The sequence below is a fragment of the Stegostoma tigrinum genome, chromosome 11 (assembly GCF_030684315.1).
Source record: "Stegostoma tigrinum isolate sSteTig4 chromosome 11, sSteTig4.hap1, whole genome shotgun sequence".
In the NCBI taxonomy this organism is placed as follows: domain Eukaryota; kingdom Metazoa; phylum Chordata; class Chondrichthyes; order Orectolobiformes; family Stegostomatidae; genus Stegostoma; species Stegostoma tigrinum.
In genome coordinates, this window is record NC_081364.1 from 27,784,108 (window position 1) to 27,808,649 (window position 24,542).

General features: G+C 36.3%; 1 protein-coding gene across 1 annotated transcript in view; it reads right to left on the reverse strand.

The window, feature by feature from the left end:
• Positions 1–402: 402 nt before the first annotated feature.
• The window catches only part of phf2 (PHD finger protein 2), a 160,859-nt gene continuing 136,719 nt past the window's right edge, over positions 403–24,542 (reverse strand). Inside the window, exons 17-23 of the mRNA XM_048547918.2 lie at positions 24,271–24,440; positions 24,025–24,075; positions 22,356–22,630; positions 12,458–12,553; positions 11,082–11,191; positions 10,652–10,766; positions 403–3,615 (exon numbers count right to left, since the gene is read on the reverse strand). Of these exons, the coding sequence (XP_048403875.1) occupies positions 3,527–3,615; positions 10,652–10,766; positions 11,082–11,191; positions 12,458–12,553; positions 22,356–22,630; positions 24,025–24,075; positions 24,271–24,440 (906 nt within the window). The 3' untranslated portion in view covers positions 403–3,526. The remainder of the gene's footprint in view (positions 3,616–10,651; positions 10,767–11,081; positions 11,192–12,457; positions 12,554–22,355; positions 22,631–24,024; positions 24,076–24,270; positions 24,441–24,542) is intronic.

Sequence of the window (24,542 nt, forward strand, 5' to 3'; positions counted from 1 at the left end):
ACTGATAAATCTTCATTTGCACTACCTGGTAGTGATGAGTTACCCATCGAACAATTCATCAAACTTTCCTTTTTGGATCAGTAATGGGTGGTTTAATCCACTACCACCAGATTTCCAGTGGTTGAAGTTAGCATCTATCCCTCGTAAATAACATCAGATTATTTTGATGATATTAAATTATGAAGGGTACAGATAGATCTTGCCTTGAAAAGACAGCGTTCAAATGTAATGTACAAAGTTTTAATCTGCTTAGAAATACTATAACCACTTCTTAATTTTGTACCATAATGCGGCATCTCATCAGCATTCTGCACTGCTTCAGCATCAATGCTGTAAATTCATTAAAATGTGTTCAAATGACTAGTACTTAAAAAGGACATGAAAAGGCAGAGAAGTGAAACAGAAGAGTATGTAGATTTTATTTTTAACAGTTTTAAAACACATTCTATACAGGTTATTTACTTTATTGACAATGTACACAATAATAGTAGCTAAAATAAAAATGTAAGAAGTGTTTCTGTTGTAATTCATAGTGCAGTGGAACTTATAAAAATTGAATACAAAACATGATCTATGGTGCAAAGTATAAAGTGGCTATTACTAATCTATCCTTTATCAGCCAGTTTGTTTTCCTACTGTATTACACAGTAACAAACAGTATACTTTAACAACTTCAGAAGAAAGCTTTTTTTCTTTTTAATCCCCATTTCCAGTTTATTGTATATTATGCCATATGGAAACAGATCTAATATAAATACAAAAAAAAACTTGTGAGAAATCAGTTAACATTAGAGTGCTGCTTGGCATGGATTTCTTTCTCAATATGTGGGTAAATTACATAAATGATTTCAGGTTTTTTGTCAAAAGCAACCAAATATATAACCAAGTATAATCAGCTGCTGTCAGCAGCTATATAGATGGTCAAATTTGCAGTTTTGTATTTTAGGTTGCATTACTAAAGTGTAATTCAATACACACACATTTCAGTTAAACAATACTTCTTCATTTCAGCTTGCATGAACTGAATTAAAATAATCAGTTTATCTATATATTACTCCTTTTAATTAATTCACCTCCTACTGTGTAGTCTGTGTGTATTAATTGAACATTTACAATTATCATCACACTATTTTTGCAATTATCAAGGCAAGGGAAGCTAATGTTATGAAATTGAATATTTTTAAAGCTCTCACCATTCTGTCCCAACATTAATATAGCACACTGCACCAGTGTGAAGTTTCTATTTCCCACACCAGCTGTTGTGTCATGCTGGCATATTAAGAAGTGCTGTTCTGTAAGTGTGGCAAGTGGCCTACCAGCATAAAATGAAGGACTCTTTTTTTTGCTGTGCGCCTACATCGTCTATGAATTAGGTTGCAATTTCCCAAGCATATTTCACATAGGACCATTACAGCTGACATATATTTCCTTCAACGTAGGCTGAACTTAAGTGATGAAAGACCTGTGTGTCTAACCTACTTCACCACAAAATCTCATTCCTAACAACTTTCTACACTGATACACACACCATCATTTTGAATTTAGGTGGCTTTGATTTCTGGAGGTCAGTTCAAACTTCAGCACCACAACTTTCACTCCAAAAACTGTCTCCTAGCATTTCTGATAAATGCAATTTATTAAATCATAATGCCCCTCTTTCTAGGGCCATGAGTGATACTTGGTAACATAAATACTTTATTTTCTTAATAAGCTACAAAGGATTTTATAATAAAGTTGCAGTATGTTCAGACATTAAAAAGACTAACTTGACTTGAGTCTGAAAAGCTTTAAGCATCAATACGATACACATTGCAGCTTTAAAACTGTTAAAAATGTTGAGATGATTAATATATATTTCATGTCTTTTACTAAAAGCATTCAGACTTCTGTTTTAAAATTGAAAGGTGTATTTATCAAAAACAATGTCAGGTATCCAAGAAAATCCATATACAAGATATTGAGAGACTCAAAAGGTGCACTGACGGCTGGAACCTATTTTACTTTATTCCTGAGGTTCACTGTTAATTTTAACTGCAGCCTTTCTCACTCAATGTTTCATTCATTGATACAAATTTCTTTGAGAGCATTTTTTCTACAACATAAAGAGATACCATTATAGCTGATGATTTGGATGTGCAGCATAAAAAGATAATGAATGTTAAAATAACACATAAAAATCAAAATAGTTAACAGACATATGACCAAAATAAACTAAATGCTATTTTAAGCTTTAAGCAACTTCCATACAGAAACTATGTCTTAAAAATAAAGATTGTATAAAATAAAGTCAATATAGCTTTAACTCAAATAGACCAGGTAAAAAGGAATGGCTTTCATAAAGAACTACCTAATTACCAATCTAAATTATAAATATACATAGAAGAAAAGCATAGGTTGTATGGCAGGATTGTAACACCACGTAAAAGGCAAAAAAATCATGTAACTTTGTATCACCGATGATTTAGAGAAAAAAAAGACCCTTTAGGACTATTTTTATGTAACAAAGTCAAGAAAAAACAGACATCACAAGTAGTTGAAAAATTTAAAAAAAAATGTGTAAGAAATGTACAAATATAAAAAGCTACAAATATTAATAAATTACAGATAAGTCACATAGACATAAACATCACCAGTTAAGACCAAAAATACTTCATATTGCATTATAATGCAAAATTGAAAATAATAAGCTCATATAGAACAAAACTGTAACCTTATTTACAAAGCTCCTCTATAATGTGTTACCTTTGCTAATGTACTATGACTACTTACAAGAGAGTATTTTTGCAAGGCCACACAAAGTAATGTCTTTGTTTTTCAGGCAATGCCTACTATAAAAAAATAAGTTCCATTATAAGAGCAAACAAAAAAGAAGCAACATTTTTATCATAAAAGATGAAAATGTAAAAAAGGTAAAAATCAATGGATATATAGGGTTGTAACTCAAAGATAATTTGCAATAAAGATTAATCTTTGACCATATTTACAGGATTTATAGTATGAAAAACATTTTAAATGTTCCTTTAAATCTGAAATGTGGAATTGCCTGAGAAACAAATTTATAGAAACAGTATCCATTTACTCAGGTTAAAGGCAGCAGTTTATTACTGTACTCTCTGACAAAGTCTACTGTTCATTTAAGGACAGCCTTTCTTATGAATTTGTTTCTGACATTCTTAAAAAAAAATGGTAGTATCTCCAAATTCATTTGTTCTTCCACCATCTGTAATTTAATGCTTAGAAGTGCTCCAACAGAAGATTTGGCTGAATTAAGTGGATTACTCTGACATCTTTGATAGATATCAAATGCCACTAACAAGCATTTGCAATTATGCCACAGACCAAGTGGAGCCAATCTACTAGAGTACCACACAAAAGCACTCTCTCGGAGGATGGTCTGTAGATACATTTGAAATGGACACTGTCTCTAACTCGGAATGATCTAAAATGTGTTAACATTATGTCACACATGTAACGGCATTAGTGTCAGGCCAATACATTTAACTGAAAATATTTCTCATTTCTAACTTTACAGTAGAAGTTTTCCATTCCTATGTATTTTTAGTATTTTTCCAAGTCTTTGCTTAGCAGTTGCCATACCCTTCTTTAATCGTTTTCCTGAAAAATAAAACAAGAAATTACTGTGTTTGACATACAAATGCCCTTAATGCAAATGAAGATTTGTTCTACATCTACAGCCATCTACCTGATTTTAAAATTATGAACAAACTTAAGTAAGCACATATTCGGTAAAGATGTAGGGCTGGATGAACGCAGCAGACCAAGCAGCAGCAGAGGAGCAGGAAGGCCGACTTTTCGGGCCTAGACCCTTCTTCAGAAAAGGGTCTCAGTCCAAAACGTTGGCCTTCCTGCTCGGCCTGCTGTGTTCATCCAGCTCTACGCCTTGTTGTCTCAGATTCTCCAGCATCTGCAGTTCCTACTATCTCCAATATATATTCTGTAAATTCTGTTAATAAGCACTTAGATGATCAAGTAGCATCAGTGGATACAGGAAGGGAAGAACTAGTATTTCAAGAAGTACTATTCAAACTTTCTTCCCTCCACAGATGCTAGCTAGCCTTCTGAGTGTTTCTATTATTTTATCTCATCAAATGCCTTACCACATGGACTTGAGAAAGGCATTTGATAAGGGACTTCATGGCAGGCTAGTACAGAAGGTAGGTTCTCATGGGATACAGGTGAGCTGGCTAGATGAATATAAAACTGGCTTGGTCATAAGAAGACAGGGAGAGGAAGGGATAATAAAGTGTGAAGCTGGATGAAGGCCAAGCAGCATCTCAGGAGCACAAAAGCTGACATTTCTGGCCTAGACTTGGAGATCAGTAACTAGTGGTGTTCCGCAGGGATAAGTGCTGGGACTTCTGTGATTTATAACATATATAATTATTTGAAAGAACATGTAGGTGTTCTGATTAGTTAGTTTGTGGATAACACCAAGATTCACAGAGTTGTGAACAGCAGAGAGGATTGTCAAAACATTCAGTATCATTTAGACAGATTGTACATCTGGGAAAACAAATGGCAGATAGAGTTTAATCCAGACAAATGTGAGGTGATACATTTTGGAAGATCAAATTCAGGAGTGAATTATACAATAAAGGACAGAACCTTTAGGAACATTAACATACAAAGGAATTTGGCTGTACACATCCATATATCCCTGAAAGTGGCAACAAACGTGGATAAGGTGGCCAAGAAGGCACGCAGCAAACTTGCCTTCATCGACCAAGATATGGAATATAAAGGTTGGCAAGCTTTTATGTACAGATGTACAAAACTTTAGTTTGGTGACATTTGGAATACTGCATGCAGTTTTGGTCGCCACAGTAGGCCGTGGATGCTTTGGAAGGGGCACAGAGAAGGTTTACCAGGATGTTGCCTGGTCTGGAGGGTTTTAGTTATGAGGAGAGGTTGGATAAACTGAGACTGTTTGCAGTGGAAAGTCAGAGGCTGAGGCAGCGGCCTGATATAAGGTCTACAAAATTATGAGATAAATAGAGAGGGTGAATAGCCAGAAGCCTTTACCCAAGGTGGAAACGTCAACTACAAGAAAAAAATTACAATTTTTTCTCATATGCCAGTTCACTTATAGCAATTGCAAAAAGATCAAAAGGTACTAAATTATATTTCTAAAGCTCTAAATTATATTTCTTGCTTGTGCCTGAATGCACATTTGAGGTATTTTCTCCTTCCACAACAGTGGAAACAGGCTGAATGCTTCTGCAGGCAAACGCTGATAAAACTAGTGCTGTAGACTTTTAAGATAACAAGGTGTACAGTTGGATGAACACAGCAGGCCAAGCAGCATCAGAGGAGCAGGAAGGCTGGCATTTCAGACGAGGACCGTTCTTCAGACCCAAAGGGTCTAGGCCCGAAACATCAGCCTTCCTGCTCGGCCTGCTGTGTTCATCCAGCTCTACACCTTGTTATCTCAGATTCTGCAGCATCTGCAGTTCCTACTATCTGTGTAGAATTTTTAAACTGTCTGTTACATTACCTTAACTACCATTTACAGAGCATATGAATTCATGGCTAGAGTCAGAGTTTTTTGGGTTCAAGATGAAAAGTTTAGTGGATAATTGCAGGGAAAAATTGTCACACAGAAGGTGTTGGGTGCCTGGAATGCACTGCCAGTGGAGATGGTGGTATCAGGACATAGTAACATTTAAGGCGTATGTTGGTAGACACATAAATGTGAAGCGAACACAGGGATAAGTACCATGCATGGCCAATAGATAGTAAGGATTAGGAATTGGTGCAGGCTTCGTGGGCCATAGCATCTGTCCTTGTGCAGTATTGTATTATATTGTATTTATTTTTTGTTTTTATGTCATATTTTCAGCATATGCAATTCTTCCTTATCATACAACTTCAAGTGATACATTCCACAAACAGTTTTAAGCAGAAATGTGGCTTACACCAGTTCTATAATCATCTCAATTAACAGTGCTCATCCATTCCGAATTCTGTACTGCATTAATCACTCCACTCAGACAATCACTTGTCTTTAGCTGCTGAGATCCTAAACTTTGGTAATTCTTCCAACACCTTACTTCTTCTTTATCTCCTTTTCCTTTGAATCACTCTTAAACCCCTTTGACTAAGTCATCTTCCCTTAGTAGCTCCTTTGTGATCGAGTCAAAATTTGTTTGACAACAGTCTTCCTATGTTAAGTGCCCTCCAATGTGAAGAACACTATACAAATACAGATTGTTGCTGATGATGACTAGTAGATACATTTTCAAGTAATTATAAATCTTTTTCCATTAAATACAAGTTTTCTAATAATATAAATATAATAAACACCATTCACAATAAGACAACAATCTAATTAGAGATTCAGAAGGCAATACACTTAAAAAGCAGATTTGGCAATTTTTAGTATTTATATGAATTTTGAAACTAGGTTGCAACCTTATAATGTCTCTATTGTGACATAAATGACCATGTGGCTAACCTAGATTAATATCAATGCAAGTATTGAAAGATTAATAATTGTGAAGCCATCACAAATTTTTAATATTTCTACTAACTTAATCACCTAAATGCAACAGTTACTAAGAAATTAATGAGCAAACTGTTCCCTATAGAGTTCATTTGAGCAATATAATGAGGAAAAACTGTTGAACAAGCTAGAATAGTGATTCACTTTGCTATTAATGTACTGTTATTCTGACATTTTAGAATGTTGAGAAACTGCACAATAGATACAAATAGAGCAATACTTTAAATTAAGTTTTAAAATAACTTTATATCTCATTAAAGTCAGATACAGGAAATGCTGGAAAATTAAATCATTTCTCAATCTGCATCCAGTAGTTCATTTCAGTCTTTCTAGATTTGCATCTGAACTAGCGCCCTGTACTTCACTTTATTCCCTTGTGCCTAACCTCAGATAGTGGCCATACTAGGAAGGTTAACATTCCTGTTATCTGAATTCCCAATTCCAACTGAAGCTACTGACTGTAGCTATGAATTCATATGCGCTGTAAATAGTAGTTAAAGTACTGTAACACACAGTTTAAGATTCTACACAGCTGATTTTGTCAGAGTATTGCCTGCAATATCATGCAGGCTGTTTTGAATTGTTATGGAATGAGAAATTGGCTCAAATGGGCATTCAAGCACAAGCAAGAATTATAACTTAGTACTTTTCGTCTATTTGCAATCCATATAAAAAGAACTGGCACATCAGGAAATAGAGTAAATAAAATAAAAGACCTTCAATATAAGAAACAATAATCCAAGTAAGGTTAGATTGATCAGTGTTAACTTACATCATATTTTTACAGCAGGAAACACAATTTAAAGTTTTGACATAAAAGTACAATTACACCCAAGGCTGATAGGTTCGAACGAGACTTGAAGGACACTACGTAGTTCACTCTAAATTTCACAGCCAATGAATTAAACTGGAAAAAATTTTCAATGTAACATAATCTTAGTAAACCTGTTTTCTATTAAGTATTCTGATTTATACAACACAGTTTTGTTTGTTGGCTGAAATCATTCTTTTTACCCTAACTGATTATTGCATATATTGTGTGCCAGTTCGAGTGCAGGTCTGAGCCACTTCTATCACTTGGTGATTGGACCAAATGTTAAAAAAAAGCAAAGAAACTGGAAAGGAGGATTTTGTTTTCAAAATGGACTCAGGTGTACAAATATACTACAAAAGGAACAGGAGAACACAGAGTCAGAGGAATGAAAGTTTTAGGGCAAAGGATGGAGGTACAGAAGAATATAAATAAAGAGTAAGAGACAAAACCATGGCACTTTTAAACATAGAGGATAAGCATTTTAGTTGAGATTTTGTGGGAGCAGAAGCCAAGGCGGATCAGCATGGAGTGAGAATGCAAGACTTTGGGAATAGGCATAGATATATGAAGATGGAGAGTGGAGACTGAAGTAACAGAGTGTGGCCAAAACAAGGTGTGGATGCAAAGCTTAAGAAATTCAATGCAAGGTCATTCAAAACCAAGTGTGAAAAAATAATCAAACAGCACCAGACTGAAGGCTGAAATAGAGTCAAACATCAACTGTAAATTTGTCATTTCACTGGAAGACAGTGACAGACTGCTTCAAAGATATTCAAATTAAGATAAAGCAAATTTACAAAGATCCAGAGGTTTAAAACAGCTATTCTGCACTATGCAAAGCAAACTGAGACTTGATTTCTACTCCATCTTGTGTCAAACCTCCTAGAGACGGCCATTGTTTGCTGCGTTTGGAATTAGGTTGCTTTCTGATTGCTGATCTACACTGCCAGTTTATTGTTACAAAGTGAAATTATTTATACTAATACTAAACCTACAATGTAAATGTACCCTTCAACAAAGGTATAATTGTTTGGGACAAACATCATCACATTCAATGAGAAATATAATTTGTCAGAACAATAATTTTTATTTTAATAAACTTAGGGTCAATTCAAAGTGTGCTCTCCAGAAATGATGGGAGTCCTACCACAACAAACTGGAGAATCGAAATGCCTCTGAAACCTGATAAGACATACTTCACAAAAAAAGGGGGAAAAAAAACCATGATATGAAAACTGTTATGCTCATCACTAAAATCTATTCAGTTAGAAATTGTGTTTTGCTTCTTCAGGATCAGATTTGGGCTGAGAAGATGGAAGGCTCCAGCTGTAAAATCTCCTGACTCAGCAGACCCGTCTCTATGGAAATGACACTTGCATGCACTGTTTTTTTTGCTCCAGAGGTGACAGCGTGATCGATTTGTGCCTGTTTTCCCCGCAGCAAGTTCAAAGGCAACTACACAAGAGAGTGAGTGCTGAGGCTAGCTGGTTAGATAGGTGCTTCAGCCTAGTTTACAAATTTGTTAGGCCCTCTAGCCCTTACCTGTCCATTAACTCAATGCTCATTATGGGCACTAAGGCCAGACCTCAGGAGCACTGCGTATTCTAAGAGAACTCTCATTCAGATATATTTGATCTTGAAAAAAATCTCTCATTCATGAAACCCACTCAAAGACTTAAATTCTAGGTTGACAATTTGTTACTATAACAAACTTTTTTTCAGTGGTATCAGAAACAGCTAATTGTGTAACAGCCTTGTAAAACTTTTGATCATAATGTGAACTCAGACCTCCCTTTGCACTCTGCCCCTCCACTGAGAAAAGTGATATTGGAGCTTTTGAAACTCAGCCAAGCATCCATAATCCTAGCCCTTGAAAAATATCACCAATTAATTCTATTGAAACTGTAGGACAGACAGTAATGTTTAATTCTAAGCTACACCAGATGACTTGTCACTGCACCCCAGTACAGTGCGTTTGTTTGCTTACTCTAACTAAAGTCTGCAGTGTGATTGTTAAGTTTAAGGGCTGAGGTTTTAAGTAACTTCAGGATCATGACAGTCAGACCGGTGTGAACTGCTCTTTTAACAGCATTTACATCTCCTTCGTAAATCTGAGATTCCAACTGATACAGTGAAAATACAATCTAATTGAACACCACACTGATTCCAAATGGCCCTACTGAGTTTGGGACCCAGTCTGTGTAAATGATACCCCACCCCTAAACAAGTAAGTAAAAATAACATGTGCTAAAAAAAGGGACAAGACTTCTGCATCCAAGTCATTTCTTCTATTTTTAAAGACCAGTGCAGTCAGGTTGACTCCATGGAAGTCTAGCACAAAATGTTCATGGCCGATGCTGAAAACAGGTAGGCCTATAGATAGATTAAAATCGGGCCTTGGGACTCACTGTACTAAAATTGGAGTTCTATGATTACCACTTACATGTACCAAGTCATCTTGTAGATAAAATTAATTTGATTGTTGCAAGTTATAACATTGGTGCTGTCCTCAGAAATGTCTGGGGGAGTCAGGGAGAATGGAAGATACAATGCTGTCAGTGGGAGCCCATGTGTGGGTTTGTACTGGGGTCTGATGTATGGATCAGTAGCCAGAAGCATTTCAGAGGGAACTGAGCATGAGCCAGCAATGGTGCACAGTAGCTCTAAGGAACATGGTTCCGATGAAGTGTTTTCTTAGACTCAAAACATTAACTCTATTTTTCTCCAAAGATGCTGTCAGATAGATATCCTCAAGAACTTTCTGTTTTTCTTCAGTTTCTTATCTATCACTTTCTATAGCCTGCTCCAGTAAAGTTGCCATTAGCTGCTGAATTACAGAGGTACAACCTGTGGTCTTATACGCATCAGGAACACAGCAGGAGACAATAATTGAAACATATAAAATAATCAGAGGGTTAGATAGGGTGGATAGGGAGAGCCTTTTTCCTAGGATGGTGACAGCGAGCATGAGGGGGCATAGCTTTAAATTGAGGGATGAAAGATATAGGACAGATGTCAGAGGTAGTTTCTTTACTCAGACAGTAGTAAGGGAATGGAACGCTTTGCCTGCAACAGTAGTAGATTCGCCAACTTTAGGTACATTTAAGTCGTCATTGCATAAGCATATGGACGTACATGGAATAGTGTAGGTTAGATGGGCTTGAGATCCGTATGACAGGTCGGCACAACATCGAGGGCCGAAGGGCGTGTACTGTGCTGTAATGTTTTATGTTCTATAACTGGGACCCACTGCTGAACTGTTCCATAACCAAATGTGCTGGCATCAACAGTACATTCATGATCTACGAAACTACCTGCATGGCTGTCAGTCTTCATTTCTGTTGAAGCACTTTCCTCAGGGATTTTGATTGAATCATCCGATGACACCTTCCTCTTGGTATATTTTCTCTTCTGGACTTTCTGTTGCTCCTATGATAAAATGCAAGAGCATAAATTGTTGTTCTTTACCTATGTAGACACACCCATTTATTCATGTTCAAATCCATAGCAATTAGTCAATAATGTGTTCATGATTTGAGAATTCCATTTTTAAACTTCTTACAAGTGATAATTATGAAAATAAACACAATCATATTTACCATTAACACTGTACAAACTTTCTCATTTATTTTTAAAACTTCAGCTGTGTGCTCTGCTTGATTTTTTTTCAGAAGTATATATACCACACAAAAGCATGTCCATGCAGTTATGTATTTTGTTCGTGAAAGCTTTGAAGGAACTCACCTGTTGAGACAACTTTGCAGCAGCTGCAGCTAATCCAGTTTCTATTGAGGCAACCCTTGCCCCTTCTCGTGTTGGCCTGTCATGCCGAGGAACAGATGGTGTAACTCTGGCTAAAGAAATAAAAAAGAAAAACTTTTGAAAATTTAAGAAATATTAAATTGTAATTGCTGCATTCTGTGCATCAGAACATACTGTTAAATTATTTATTATTTTAAATCCTTTAACTTGGATAATGACATAATGCCAAATCAAACGTACATTTCATCAAGTATCATTTTTGATTTGTTAGGCAGAAACTTCAGAAAACAGATAGTAAAGAACGAACATTTTTGCATTCATTTTAAACTGAACTGTTTTCAGTTAATAAGACTGGGATTAAAGATAATATAGAATTTTTGAACAATATACATCTATTACATGCGTTCTCTCAGAATGCCAATAAAACATATTTGATTTGGTATGTCAAAATATAATTAAATATGTTCCATAGGTTACATTGGTCATTTGAAATTTTGAAAATGAGACAGGCAGACAACTCTCTAGAGAAGTTAAAGGGAGGAAGCTATCTATAAAGGTACACTCCTGTAAATCTCCATATCAACATCTTGTGTAGTGGTCAATTGTCAGCAATCAATTTGGGCATGGATAATCCCCTAAAGTACATCCACAACACAAAACATGTCGAGTCCTCACAGGAGAAATTTTTATTTTTTATTCTTCCATCAGTCCTTATTAAATATTAAGAGAAGGCAAATTAAAGGGAATTAATTTAATGGTAAGATCATGAAAAAGGCGGCTTTGTTTTCTTCTGAGTTTGTTCAATGACATAATCTGTAAATTATTTTTAAGCTGAGTGCAATTAAATATAATGAAACATATCTTCTTCAAGCCAGATCTGTACCAGTCAGATGTAAGGTATGACAACTTTTCATACAGAAATCAAAATTATCATTAATCATTATATCTTTTTATACCATAAATTGTGAAAGACTTTTGTCTGTACTTTATTTTGCATAGATATTGATGTAGGCTGACATGAGGACTGGTACAATAAGGAATTTGCCATGTGACCTTTCTCACACATTGCTTAAATTACCAATGAGATGAAAGTAATAAATAAGAAATAAGTTAGAAATAATCTGGAGGTGTGAAATTCTGAACAATTATATATATAAATGATTATGTACTACATTTTGCCAAACTAAATTATTAGCCATACTGTTACAATACACAGATTGAAAGTGTAGTCCAATCTTGCTTGGTTGAATGGAAAAATAGATAATTTTATTTTCAAACTGAATGCATAATGCTAAGAGATTAACAATACTGTTTAAGTGCTTCAAAGGCTACATGTTCCATTTCTGTTGCAAAAGTACCTGTAGGATTCCAGGGTGTATCATCTGCACTTTTTCTCTTTTTGGATCTGGATTTGAAAACTGGATCATCATCATCAGATTCAAGTGATGGATAAACTAAACACATAAAAGTGGTCTTTATATATTAACTGTTTTATGTAAACAAAACTGTTAGATGACACTTAAAACTTGTATTAGAAAATAAACCACTGTCGCATTTTCCATACTTCTACTCTATAAGGTAACATATCTCTCTCCGGTTACAACCAGCTTATAATTCTGTCTAAAGATATACTAACAAAAAGATCATTGAAAGGACTTGTTAATGTTTGTAGTCAACTTAAAATGATAGAAAAGAAACGTACTTTGGATACTGGAATTCTGAAATAAAAACAGAAAATGCTAGAAATACTCAACAAGTCTGGGTGGTATCCATGTAGAGATAAACAGTTAAATTTTCAGGCCTGGGATTTTTGATCAGAATAATGTTTAATAAGTAGATGGGAAATTTAAAAAGATGTCATCAGACAGATGGTTGTTTAGATCTGGAACACCTCAAAACACCTGGGTTGGTGCGTTTCAAGAAACCTTGGCCAAGAAACTTCCCACACTCAATTTCTGCACTCTATGAGTGTGTTTTGAGCAACAAATCAACAATTCTAACATGCAATCACAACAGATGTCCCATTGGCTGAGCCACTAGAGCATAAGCAGTGAATTCTGAGTATGCAGAACAGACAGATCATGATATAAATTAATGTGTAATACTGATTTTATGCCAGCTGTCACATTGTCAAGCTCAACGCTCCAGTTAATGCCCTCACACAACCTGACATAACTGAACATGTGTTCAACAGCAGGGAGGAATCCCATTGCCTATGCCCCCATCCCAATCATAATTTAAAGGTTTCTTCAACTACTTACAATAATAATGGGCAACTTAAAATTTACAGTGGACTAACTAAATGAGTACTAATGCTGTGGAGGATGAATTCAGGAGTACATACAAGGTGAGTTTCTGGAGGAGTATGTTGATCACAGACTATGTTAGATTTAGTATAGCTGAATGAAAAAGGGTAATTAATAACTTGCTGTAAAGGGGCCTTGGGAAACGGTAACCATAACATTATAACATGTTGTATTAAGTTTGAATACAATATATTTCATTCTGAAACTTAGGTCTTAAATTAGAAGAAGGAATATCATAAAGATATGATGGGCAAGTTGGCTTTGGTAGATTGAAAAACTAAAGTAAAGGATTTGACAGCAGGTACTCAATGGTTAGTAATTAATTAAATGTGACACTGTCTACAACAGATGAACATTTCCGTAAAGCACAAACACCCAAAGGGAGAAGGTATAGCAACTGTAATTAAGGAATTAAGTAAAAGTCTCTGTTGGAATCAAGGAAATTGGCTTATAAAGATGCCAGAATAACTGTTAATCCTGAGGATTTCAAGCACTTTAGAACTCAGAAGAGTTAAGAAACCAATTTAGAAAGGAAAGAATATGAATGCAAACTAGCTGAAATATAAATGCAGACTCAATGCTTCTTTATGTTCATGAAAAGAAAAAGATTAGATCATTACAGATGCAGATAGGAGAATTTACAGTGGAGAACACATAAAAGGCTGACAAAGTAAATAGTTTACATCTGTCTTCAAAGAATACAGAAGGCCTTTCAGAAAAACCTGGTGACCAAGACCTTTCAGAAAAACCTGGTGACCAAGGGACTTGTGAAACTGAGGATTGGAATAAATCAGTATTAGTAAACAGGCAGTTGAGAGGATAACTAGATTGAAAGTTGACAAATCCTTGGACTAGATAAGCAGAACCACAAAGAGTTAAAGGAGGTGGCTGGAGAGATAGTTGGGCATTGATGATTATCTTCCAAGGCTTTGGATTCTGCAAAGGTTCTGATGACTGGAAAAAATATAAGAACAAAAAGAACCATTTGATATGAGCCTGGTTGATCTCATCTCACCTCAACTCCACTTTCCTGCCTGCTCTTCACAACCTTCAACCTGTTATTAATTAAAAATCTGCCTATCTCCTTCTTAAATTTACTCAATGTTCCAGCATCCACCATACTCTGAGGTACTGCATTTCACAGACAAAGTAGCAAATGTTACCTCGCTATTTAAGAAAAGAGAAAGAGGACAATGGAGAATTACAGCTGTGTTAGTTTGACATCACTAGTAGGAACAACATTACAATTTATTACAGATGATGGTCATTCAGAAAACAATGGCAAAAATTGGACAGAGGTAACATGAATTTATAAAAGGAAAAATCATGTTTGACAAACTTGGATTTTTTTCAAGAATGTCACTTCTAAGAAAAGGAGAACCAGTGGATGCCACTTATTTAAATTTTCTGAAGGCTATCAATAAGATTCAACACAAGCAGTGAGCATAAAAAATTAAACAGAATTGAGAGAGATACACTAGCATGAAGTAAGAATTAGATAACAGGCAGAAAGTGATTAGAAATAAACAGATCATTTTCAGAATGGCAGGCTGCTGGTAAAGAGGTGCCACAAGGGTCAGTAAAATGTGCACAATTGCTTCCAATTTATAATGACTTGGATGTTGGGATCAACTGCAATTTTTTCAAATTTGCTGATAACACCAAACTGAATGGAAATACAAGTTGTGATGAAGATACAAGAAAGCTCAAGGGAATAGGGACAGGCTATGTGATTTTTTTTATCCGTTCATGGGATATGGGTGTTATTGGCTGGAAAGCATTTATTGTGCATCCTTAGTTGCCCTTAAGAAGATAATAGTGAGCTGTCTTCTTTGAACCGCTGCGGTCCATTTACTCTACTTAGGTTTATAATGTCAAAGGAGTTTCAGGACTTTTAAGCAGCAACAGTGAAGGAATGGGACTAGAAGATGGTAGACAGAAAATAATGTGAAATTATTCACTTTGATAGAAAAATAGAATGTCAGATTTCTTCTTCTTCACAGGGTGAGAAGTTGGGAAGTACAGGTGCTGAAAGGACCATGATGTGCTTGCTGTTGAGTCACTAGAAGTGAGCATGAAGAAACTGCAAGTAAAAAGTAATACAAATGGTATGCTGGCCTTCATCATAACAGGATTTGAATACAGAGTAAAGACATCTTGCTGTACTTGTTTAACTTAGTGAGATATCACCTGGAGTACTGTGTACAGTTTTGGTCCCTTTCTCAAACTAAGGATTTACTTGCCAAAGAAATAGTGCAAAGAAGGTTCATTAGAGTAATCCCTGAGATGGCAGGATGATCTAATGAGAGCATATTGGGTCTGTCTGGGACTGTTTTCTGTAGCTTTCTGAAGAATGATCTCATTGGGACTTTAAAAAAATTGTTCAGCAAGTGGATATAGATGTTTTCCCAGGCTGTGAGTCTAAAACCAGGATCAGTTGTTCCTTATACCAAAGTAGATAACTTCACAATTACGCATCTTCTGCCACAATCTTGCCCATTTGCTAACTTTATCCAAATCCTCTTAAAGCCACTTTGCATCTTCCTCACAGCACACGTTCCCATCTATCTTTGTGTCATCTGCAAATGTGGCAATGTTATATTTTGGCCCCCCATCCAAATCACTGATATATTCTGTGTGCCCTAATTTTGCTAACTAACCTCCTGTAGGTGAACTCATTAAAAGCCTCTAAAAATCTAAGTATACTGCATTCATCAAATGTAATTTATCAATTCTCTATGTGTCACCCTCAAAATCTCCAACTGGTTTGTCAAACACAATTTCCTTATCACAAATCCATGTTATGCCCAATCAGATCATTATATAAGTGTCCATTTATCATATCCTTTCACAGATTCTAGCATTTTCCCTAGCACTGAAGTAAGACTAATTGGTCTGTAAGTCGCTGTTTTCTCTCTACACCCACCTCCCATTTCTTAAACAGTGGACACATTTATTACTTCTTTCATACTTTGGGATGTAGAATACAGGGTCCTCCAATCTCACTAATACTAATTTCCTTCAATTTCACATTGTCCCGAGTCCCTAGAATTTTTAACACTGGGGGATTTCTTCTACTTTCCTCCAGAAAGACAAGTATAATGTAATCACTTAGGTTCTCCATCATCTCCATTTCCCATGATAAATTTTGTTGACTTGTTCTCTAATTGACCAAATTGATCTTAGCCATACGTTTCCTGTTTTTTTAATACCTTTAGAAGCTTTTACAGTCCCTGTTAATTCTGCTTGCCAGTTTATAAATATAATCTTCCAATTCTTATGACTATTTCTAGCAACTTCATAGGTTAATTCTTTTAATTATGTTTAATCCTTAACATTCTCTGACAGCAAGATGAGTGACTATTTTAGGGCTTTCACGTCTCGAAGAAATGTACAGTTATTATAAACTATAATTATCAACTACCAATTGCCTATTGATACTCAATTTTTAAGAAGTATTTTCCCAATCCATGTCAGCCAATACTTCCATAATTTCCTTACTATAAAATTAATATCCTGATTTCAGAATGAACTATCTCATTTTCAAACATAATGTAAAATTTTATCACAAAGACAAATCAGGGCAACACTTATGCACTTAATGGTAAGGTCCTAGGGAGTGTTGCTGAACAAACAGACCTTGGAAGATAGTTTTGATGAAGGGTTTCAGCCTGAAATATTGACTTTCCTGCTCCTCTGATGCTGTCTGGCCTGTTGTTCTTTTTCAGCCTCACACCTATAGCCCTGAGAGAGACCTTAGAACACAGGTTCATAATTCCTTGGAAGTGCAATCACAGATAGATAGGATTGTAGAGAAGGCTTTTGGTACGCTTGCCTTTATTGGTCAGTGCCGCGAGTATAAGAGTTGGGAGCTCATGTTGTGGCTGTATAGGACACTGGTTAGGCCACTTTCGGAATACTGTGTTCAATTCTGGTTGCCCTGCTTTGGAAGGATGTTGTGAAACTTGAAAGAGTTCCAAGAAGATTTACAAGAATGTTGCCAGGGTTGGAGGGTTTGAGTTATAGGGAGAGGCTGATAGGCTTGGGCTATTTTTGCTGGAGATCGGAGGCTGAAGGGTGACCTTATAGAGATTTGTAAAGTCATGAGGGGCATGGATAGGGAGAATAGCCAAGGTCTTTTCCCTGGGATGTGGGAGTCCAAAGCTAGAGGGCATAGATTTAAGGCAAGGAGAGAAAGATTTAAAAAAGGACCTAACGAGCATCATTTTCACACAGTGGAGGGGTGCATGTATAGAATGAGCTACCAGAGGAAGTGGTGGAGGCTGGTACAATTACAGCATTTAGAAGGCATCTGGATGGGTACTTGAGAAAGGAAGTAATCTCATCCTCTACAGCCTTTAGAGGTCATTAGATTTACCCCATCCATATCCATATTGAAGTTTATCCGCCACTATGAAAGGGTGGTGACCTTTAGAATTTTCTACTTCATAGTGCAATGGAAACTCAATCAATGAGCATAGTCAGTACAGAAATCAGCAGACCATTGGACACTAAGGATATCAAGTGATATGGAGATAGTGTGAGAAGTGGTATTGAGATAAATGATCAGTCATGATCTAACTGACTGACAGAGCGGGCTCAACAGGCTGAACTGTCCTGTTCCTATGTTCCCATAAAGTAACCTCTTCTGGATGCTGTTAAAATTCTACAAATGTCTGATACTTTCTGTAAGTGTCTCAAGTTGCAAAAGTCTACAGAGTGGAGTATGTAAAGTGACAAAGATGAATGATTCCAGTATACAACCCATGAACAAATGGACAGCTTTCCATAATGAAAGCCATGCTGCAAAAAACAATACTAAGGGAGTGCTGAAACAACGCTGATGCTGCCTGAAGTGCTCTAGAGTAATCTGTAGTACTTGGGAAAGCAGGCACTAAGAGTGGTAGAGGAGAGAGATAGTGGGAACTGCAGATGCTGGAGAATCCAAGATAATAAAATGTGAGGCTGGATGAACACAGCAGGCCAAGCAGCATCTCAGGAGCACAAAAGCTGACGTTTCGGGCCTAGACCCTTCATCAGAGAGGGGGATGGGGTGAGGGTTCTGGAATAAATAGGGAGAGAAGGGGAGGCGGACCGAAGATGGAGAGAAAAGAAGCTAGGTGGAGAGGGTATAGGTGGGAAGGTAGGGAGGGGATAGGTCAGTCCAGGGAAGACGGACAGGTCAAGGAGGTGGGATGAGGTTAGTAGGTAGATGGGGGTGCGGCTTGGGGTGTGAGGAAGGGATGGGTGAGAGGAAGAACAGGTTAGGGAGGCAGAGACAGGTTGGACTGGTTTTGGGATGCAGTGGGTGGAGGGGAAGAGCTGGGCTGGTTGTGTGGTGCAGTGGGGGGAGGGGACGAACTGGGCTGGAGTGGTAGTCTGCTGCATTCAGCACTATTCTGCTGTCACAGGAGGATGTCAGCAAAACAAAAAACTGTTTCCAGGTGCTTGGAGTTTAACTCCTGGTAGTGACCTTGATGACCATCTACTCCCACTACCTTGTGAGGTGGTTTGCCTCCCCTCCTGTCTGTAATATAATACAGCACTAAAAACTGTGAACTCTATGATCTCCCTGGTGTGTATTTCCTTACATTTTCCCAGATCAGATTTACCTCCAGTCTGACTGCCTTCACCTCCCTTTTGATTGCAGGTTAGTTTTAAGAGGTACAAGCCATGCAAGAGGTAGCTTGTTGCTACACCTATCCAATAAACAGGGCAGACTAGAAGCATGGATTATTAAAATATGCAGGAAGCACAAATTTGCTCTGTTGCCTGCATTGAAATCAATAGACATGGGTTAATCGAGTACCATTTGATCTTTTGTGCTGCTTCACCTCTTGCTCCTAGACAACAGTGCACTAAATGAATTCAGCAGGCTCATTACTAAGGTGCCTTCAGGCTATTAGCCTTCTACAAGATCATGGCAAGTACAACACAAAGGGGCCAGTACTTCAGACAAGTCTTAGCATCAAGACTCATAGAAGAGAACTGCTTGAGTTGAATTTAACATTTTATATAGACCCATAACACTGCACAGAATAATCATTTCAAAGTTTCCCACAATTCCTGAAGAATGGGATGTCGAACTTAATACTGTATCATAATCACTAAATATAGGAGGAAGTTTTTAGTTAACTATTGTTTAATTTCCCTTATTCATAACATATATAATCTCTAAGCAGATGATAAAGTCTTGTAAATTAGGTGTTGTCCCTATATCTCCTGCTTTCTTTGCATGGAGTATAATTCTATTCTAATATATAAATCCCGGAAAATATTTGACATGTTACTCTATGGTTGAAGAATCCTACGTACACCAGTGAGAGGAACAACTCTTTCTACACTCACAACTAAAATAAATAGTGCCTTGTTAATGCATTTTTGAATTTAAAGAAATTCATAGCAAAATTATCCAGACATTTTGAATGAAATTATGTTTAGATGACTAATAAACGTAATCTACTCAATTAATCAATAAATTCTGAACTAAATTCACAATTTTGCAGAGCACTTTGAAACTTGGTTTTCCAATTATTCAAATTTTGTACAGAACAAGTTATGATTAAACATAACAGAAGTATTTGTAGCTCCATCATTAATATATACTAATCAGCACTAATCATCAATCCAATTCTAAAATGTATATATATATCCTAGCAGGACACGTATTCCTTTGAAATCTAAATCCAGTTTAGGATAATAATCAGTACCATTACTATTTTGAAGGTTAAGGTTACAGTGTCAGAAATACTTTTAGTATGAGGAAGGGTACAAAAACATGCTTAATAATAATGTTGATCATTATGTGAGACATATGGATATAATTAAGTGACATTATTTTGTTTATGCAATTACGTGATTGAATAATTGATACCCATTTGGAAAACTTTTAACTTTGCAAGATGACTTCAAATAAACTATATGTTACTGTGTACTTTCACTGAGATTTTACTTGGGCTGTGCAAAAGCTAAGTTTGCTTTCAATAGTCCATGATTTGCATTTGGAAATGGAAACAAAAAACAAAAATGATAAAAAATAATATAGCATCTAGATATTAAAAAGTTGAGCTTATTAAAACATAAGGGACATTTCATTTTAATGAAATCTAATTACATTTAAGTTTTCATATCCAGAGGAAACCAGAATACTTTCAGGATCTGTCTTTATAAAATGTTGATATATCACCTAAGCTTCCCAACTCTGGGTGGACATATTCCAGGAGACACTAAGGGAAATTACATCGTGTAAGCTAGTAGTGTGGTGGGAGCATGTTCCAGGTTTCAGTTGGCGTTATAAACAGATAAATGATTTTTTTTTTCTGAAGAAGGATCCAGACCCGAAACGTCAACTTTCCTGCTCCTCTAATGCTGCCTGGCCTGCTGTGTTCATCCAGCTCCACACCTTGTTATCTCAGATTACAGCATTGGCAGTTTCTACTATCTCTAAATGAATATTAATGCTCCTTCTACTATTTTCGATGCATAATAGGGAATGGGAGGCATAATTTGCTGGAAACATCAGGAATAAGAAAATCTTGAGTCAGGACATATATTATCCTGTTAAACCTTTTCATAAGTCTTAATTATGCTGTGAACTCTTTCAATATAGCCACAGTTACAAGCTTGCAATTGACACAGGCAGCAGATGCAATTTGAAATGTGTAACATTCAAATGGAACTGGGATTGGCAAGAGAGAAAACGAAGCTCAGCAGCTCAATCAGTGGCATGGCGTTGCCATCACCAGGGCTGAGAGGCTTGTATTTCGCACCAGTCAGATGTTGAAGTTGTTGGTATTTTCAGGGCATCAGAGGCTGATGGAGGAGGCCTTGTTGAATAAACAAGCATCATCTGAGGGAGAAACACGCCACCTTGACTTTGGACATAGTTGCGAGCAGGCATTCCAGAAGATAAAAACTAAAAGAAATGTAGATGCTGTAAATCAGAAGCAAAAGTAGAAGTTGCTGGGAAAGCTCTACAAGCCTGGCAGCATCTGTGAAGAAAACATCAGAGTTAACATTTCAGGTCCAGTCAATGGATCCGAAATGTTAACTCTAATTTTTTCTTCACAGGTGGTGCCAGACCTGCTAAGCTTTTCCAGCAACTTCTGTTTTTGTTCATGGCTTCAGAAGAGAAACCCACCTGGTCAGCAGGAGGCCAGAGGGAACAGAGGAGCCTTACAATGTGATGAAACAGTTAGCTAAGAAATTAGATGCAGCAGACCTAAGGCAGCTTCTACAAATTACAGAGTTCTAAAGCCACACAAGGCTGTGACTATCCAGGCTGTTGGTCTCAGTTATCTCTGCTCTGGTCCACAATAACTCTACCAATGGTCCAACAGAAGCACTGGAAAATCTTGGTGTTGACCAAGAATACCTGATACTGCCAACTGGGGCTGATTGGGATTCTCTTGCGATATGTCCTCATCAAATGGTAGGACCAAGTCAAATTCATTTGGTGCCAAAATCATTTATGGATCAATTGTTGGTTTTACACTTCAAAATGGCATTTTGGCATTTACACCTACATTAAGTGGGTTCAGAAGCCATTAGATTACTCATGAGTCAGCTACCCAACGTTATAGTAAAAATCAAGCCCATTGTACCAATGTACATACTGTAACTGTTGAAAACAATATTCAGGTGTTAACATTTCAACAACATTTGCCAAGTAGTTTAGCACTGAAATCCAAGGTTCCGCTGTTCCTAATTAAGTCAATCAGCAGTTCTAAATGAATAACTGCTAAACAAAGAATTTCATTAAACAAATTTATGAACACTGAAAAGACCAAATTGTAGTAGGGATATTTTACATTCTCTTTATGTCAAAGTTGGTTAATCTCAGTCAAAGATGCAAGAGAACTTTGAACAACAGCTATTAGTCAGCAATTGCTCTATGCTTTACTTCTTCATTATATCAGTTATGTCACTGCTATTTATCAAATTCACTTACCATATTCAGAATCTTTGAAACATGCTCCTAGGCTGTCCTGGTCTTCATAATCATTAATGTCAATAGTGGTCTGTGTAGTGCTTTTGACTAATCGTTTCCCTGTGTGCTTATTAATGTTGCTACCAGTTTTCTTTGATCCCTGAACTATGGATGAGCTATTTTTAACTTGGTTGCTGGTCCATGAAGTTTGTAAGCAGGAGTCGGAGGACTGGAGATTAGCCATGGACAACATGCCCTGGATGGCTTCTTGAGTGCTGGGTGAGGCTGGTGGTTGGCTAAAATAAAAGCAAAAGAGTTACATGATTCTGTAAGAGAAGTCAGCTGAAGAAAAACTAACAAACATACATACCATATTTACAGCTTTGTTTCTGTTATCACTGTCTGCTAGGAATTTGCACAAAATAGTGGAAAATTATACATTTGTGTATTAATCCCAAGAGGACCGATAAACTACAACACTCAACTTCAAACCAAACCAAATTATAACCTTATTCCAATAGGGCACTATGAAAAATCTTTTCTTTACAACAATTTTATGTTTTTATGTACAAATATTTTATTTTGTTCTTTAGTGTCTTTGCTCACCCTGGTCAACAATATAAAAGCTGAGAACAGCTGGATTGAGTTTGCCCTTGATTTTCAAAGCATCTCTGTGGGATGGCCCTTTGTTCTGTTTACTATCTCACTGCTGTTTAAAAATGCATCTAAATCTGGGGGCTTCCATTTCCTGGAGCTCTCAATTTAACTTTATTATGTTTATCTGTTTGCATTTACACATATTATGGGAACAGTCCACTATATTGTAAATTAAGGTTCATATACCACACTTGGAAGCAACAAAAATTTAAAATCTAAAAATTCCATATTTTGAAATTTTCTGTACACATGACCAAACCAATTTTCAATCGCGTTTAAACATATAACAGCATATCTAGCACAAGTTCACATATCTTTGAATCTATTTTCAAGATCTCTTTTGCAAGCCTCAAACGATGCTATAGGACTATCAAAATTTAAATCCTAAGTAATTTAAAATTAGGGGAATGAAGTGCACAGGCAAAGAGAAAAGTAAAAAGATAGGTTACATGAGTAGAAGAGAGATAAAAATCATAAACCAATCAGGCAGATATAAGGATCAAGAACACTACTTAAAAAGTAAATGGAAGCTGATTTAATAAATAATTTTAATTTGAGTTATTTTCAGGGTTACAATTAGAAAATGGGAGCATTGGACTAAGCATGGCTGCTCATTCAAAGACTCACACAGACACATTGCCATGTGGACTCCTTATCTTTGCAAGTTTCTATTATACTATGAATACCTGCAGTAACTTAGTCCAACAGTAAGAAAATAAATCTAAATTTTTAAACAAAGCCCCTATGTGCATTTCATATCAAAGCACCGACAATTTACAAAACACAGTGGAGCTAAAATTGTGGAAATTCCCTGTCTTTGATTGTCAAAACTGAATTGAAACTTACAAATGTAAAATTTAAAAAATGAGGAACTGAATACTTAAGAAATGAACCAAACATCCCCACATCACTCCTCGCAATCTTACATCCACTAACGTTTTCCACTTTTACAGTAATATGTGCTTTACCATCTGAATTATTTTCTATTTAACTGTAATTACCACATCTAGCTCCATGAGGATATCATTTTTACCTGAAATCAGTGATATCACAGTTGGTGACTTTTGCTGCTTTAACAACCTTGCTGCAAAAAACATATGAAAAGATGTTATCAGATCAAATATTTAGATTAAACAAATAAAAAGTATTAATATAATAAAGGTAAACAACAATGAAGCCCTTAACAATCAGATCAGCACTTTTTTAAAAAAGACATTAAAATTTACTGGTCAAATGTAACATCATTTCTAAGTTCCATCTTTGAAGCTATGACTCATACCTGTTTCCACTGTATTCGAGACCGCCAACCTGTTTGCTGGCCTGTAACAGATCCAGTATCCCAGCAGAACTACTGGTTTCACTCTTTCTGTCAGTGCTAGGATCTGGCTTTGCCTCAGTATCAATATGAAGTGAATCTTCATCAGATGAATTATCATCCTGCATGTGAACCTAAAAATAAAAATGAATTGCAAGTGATTGATGCACAACAGGGTATCAAACAAGAAATTAAAAGCTGATTTGTTTTAATCATCCAAAATAATTATTACTTCA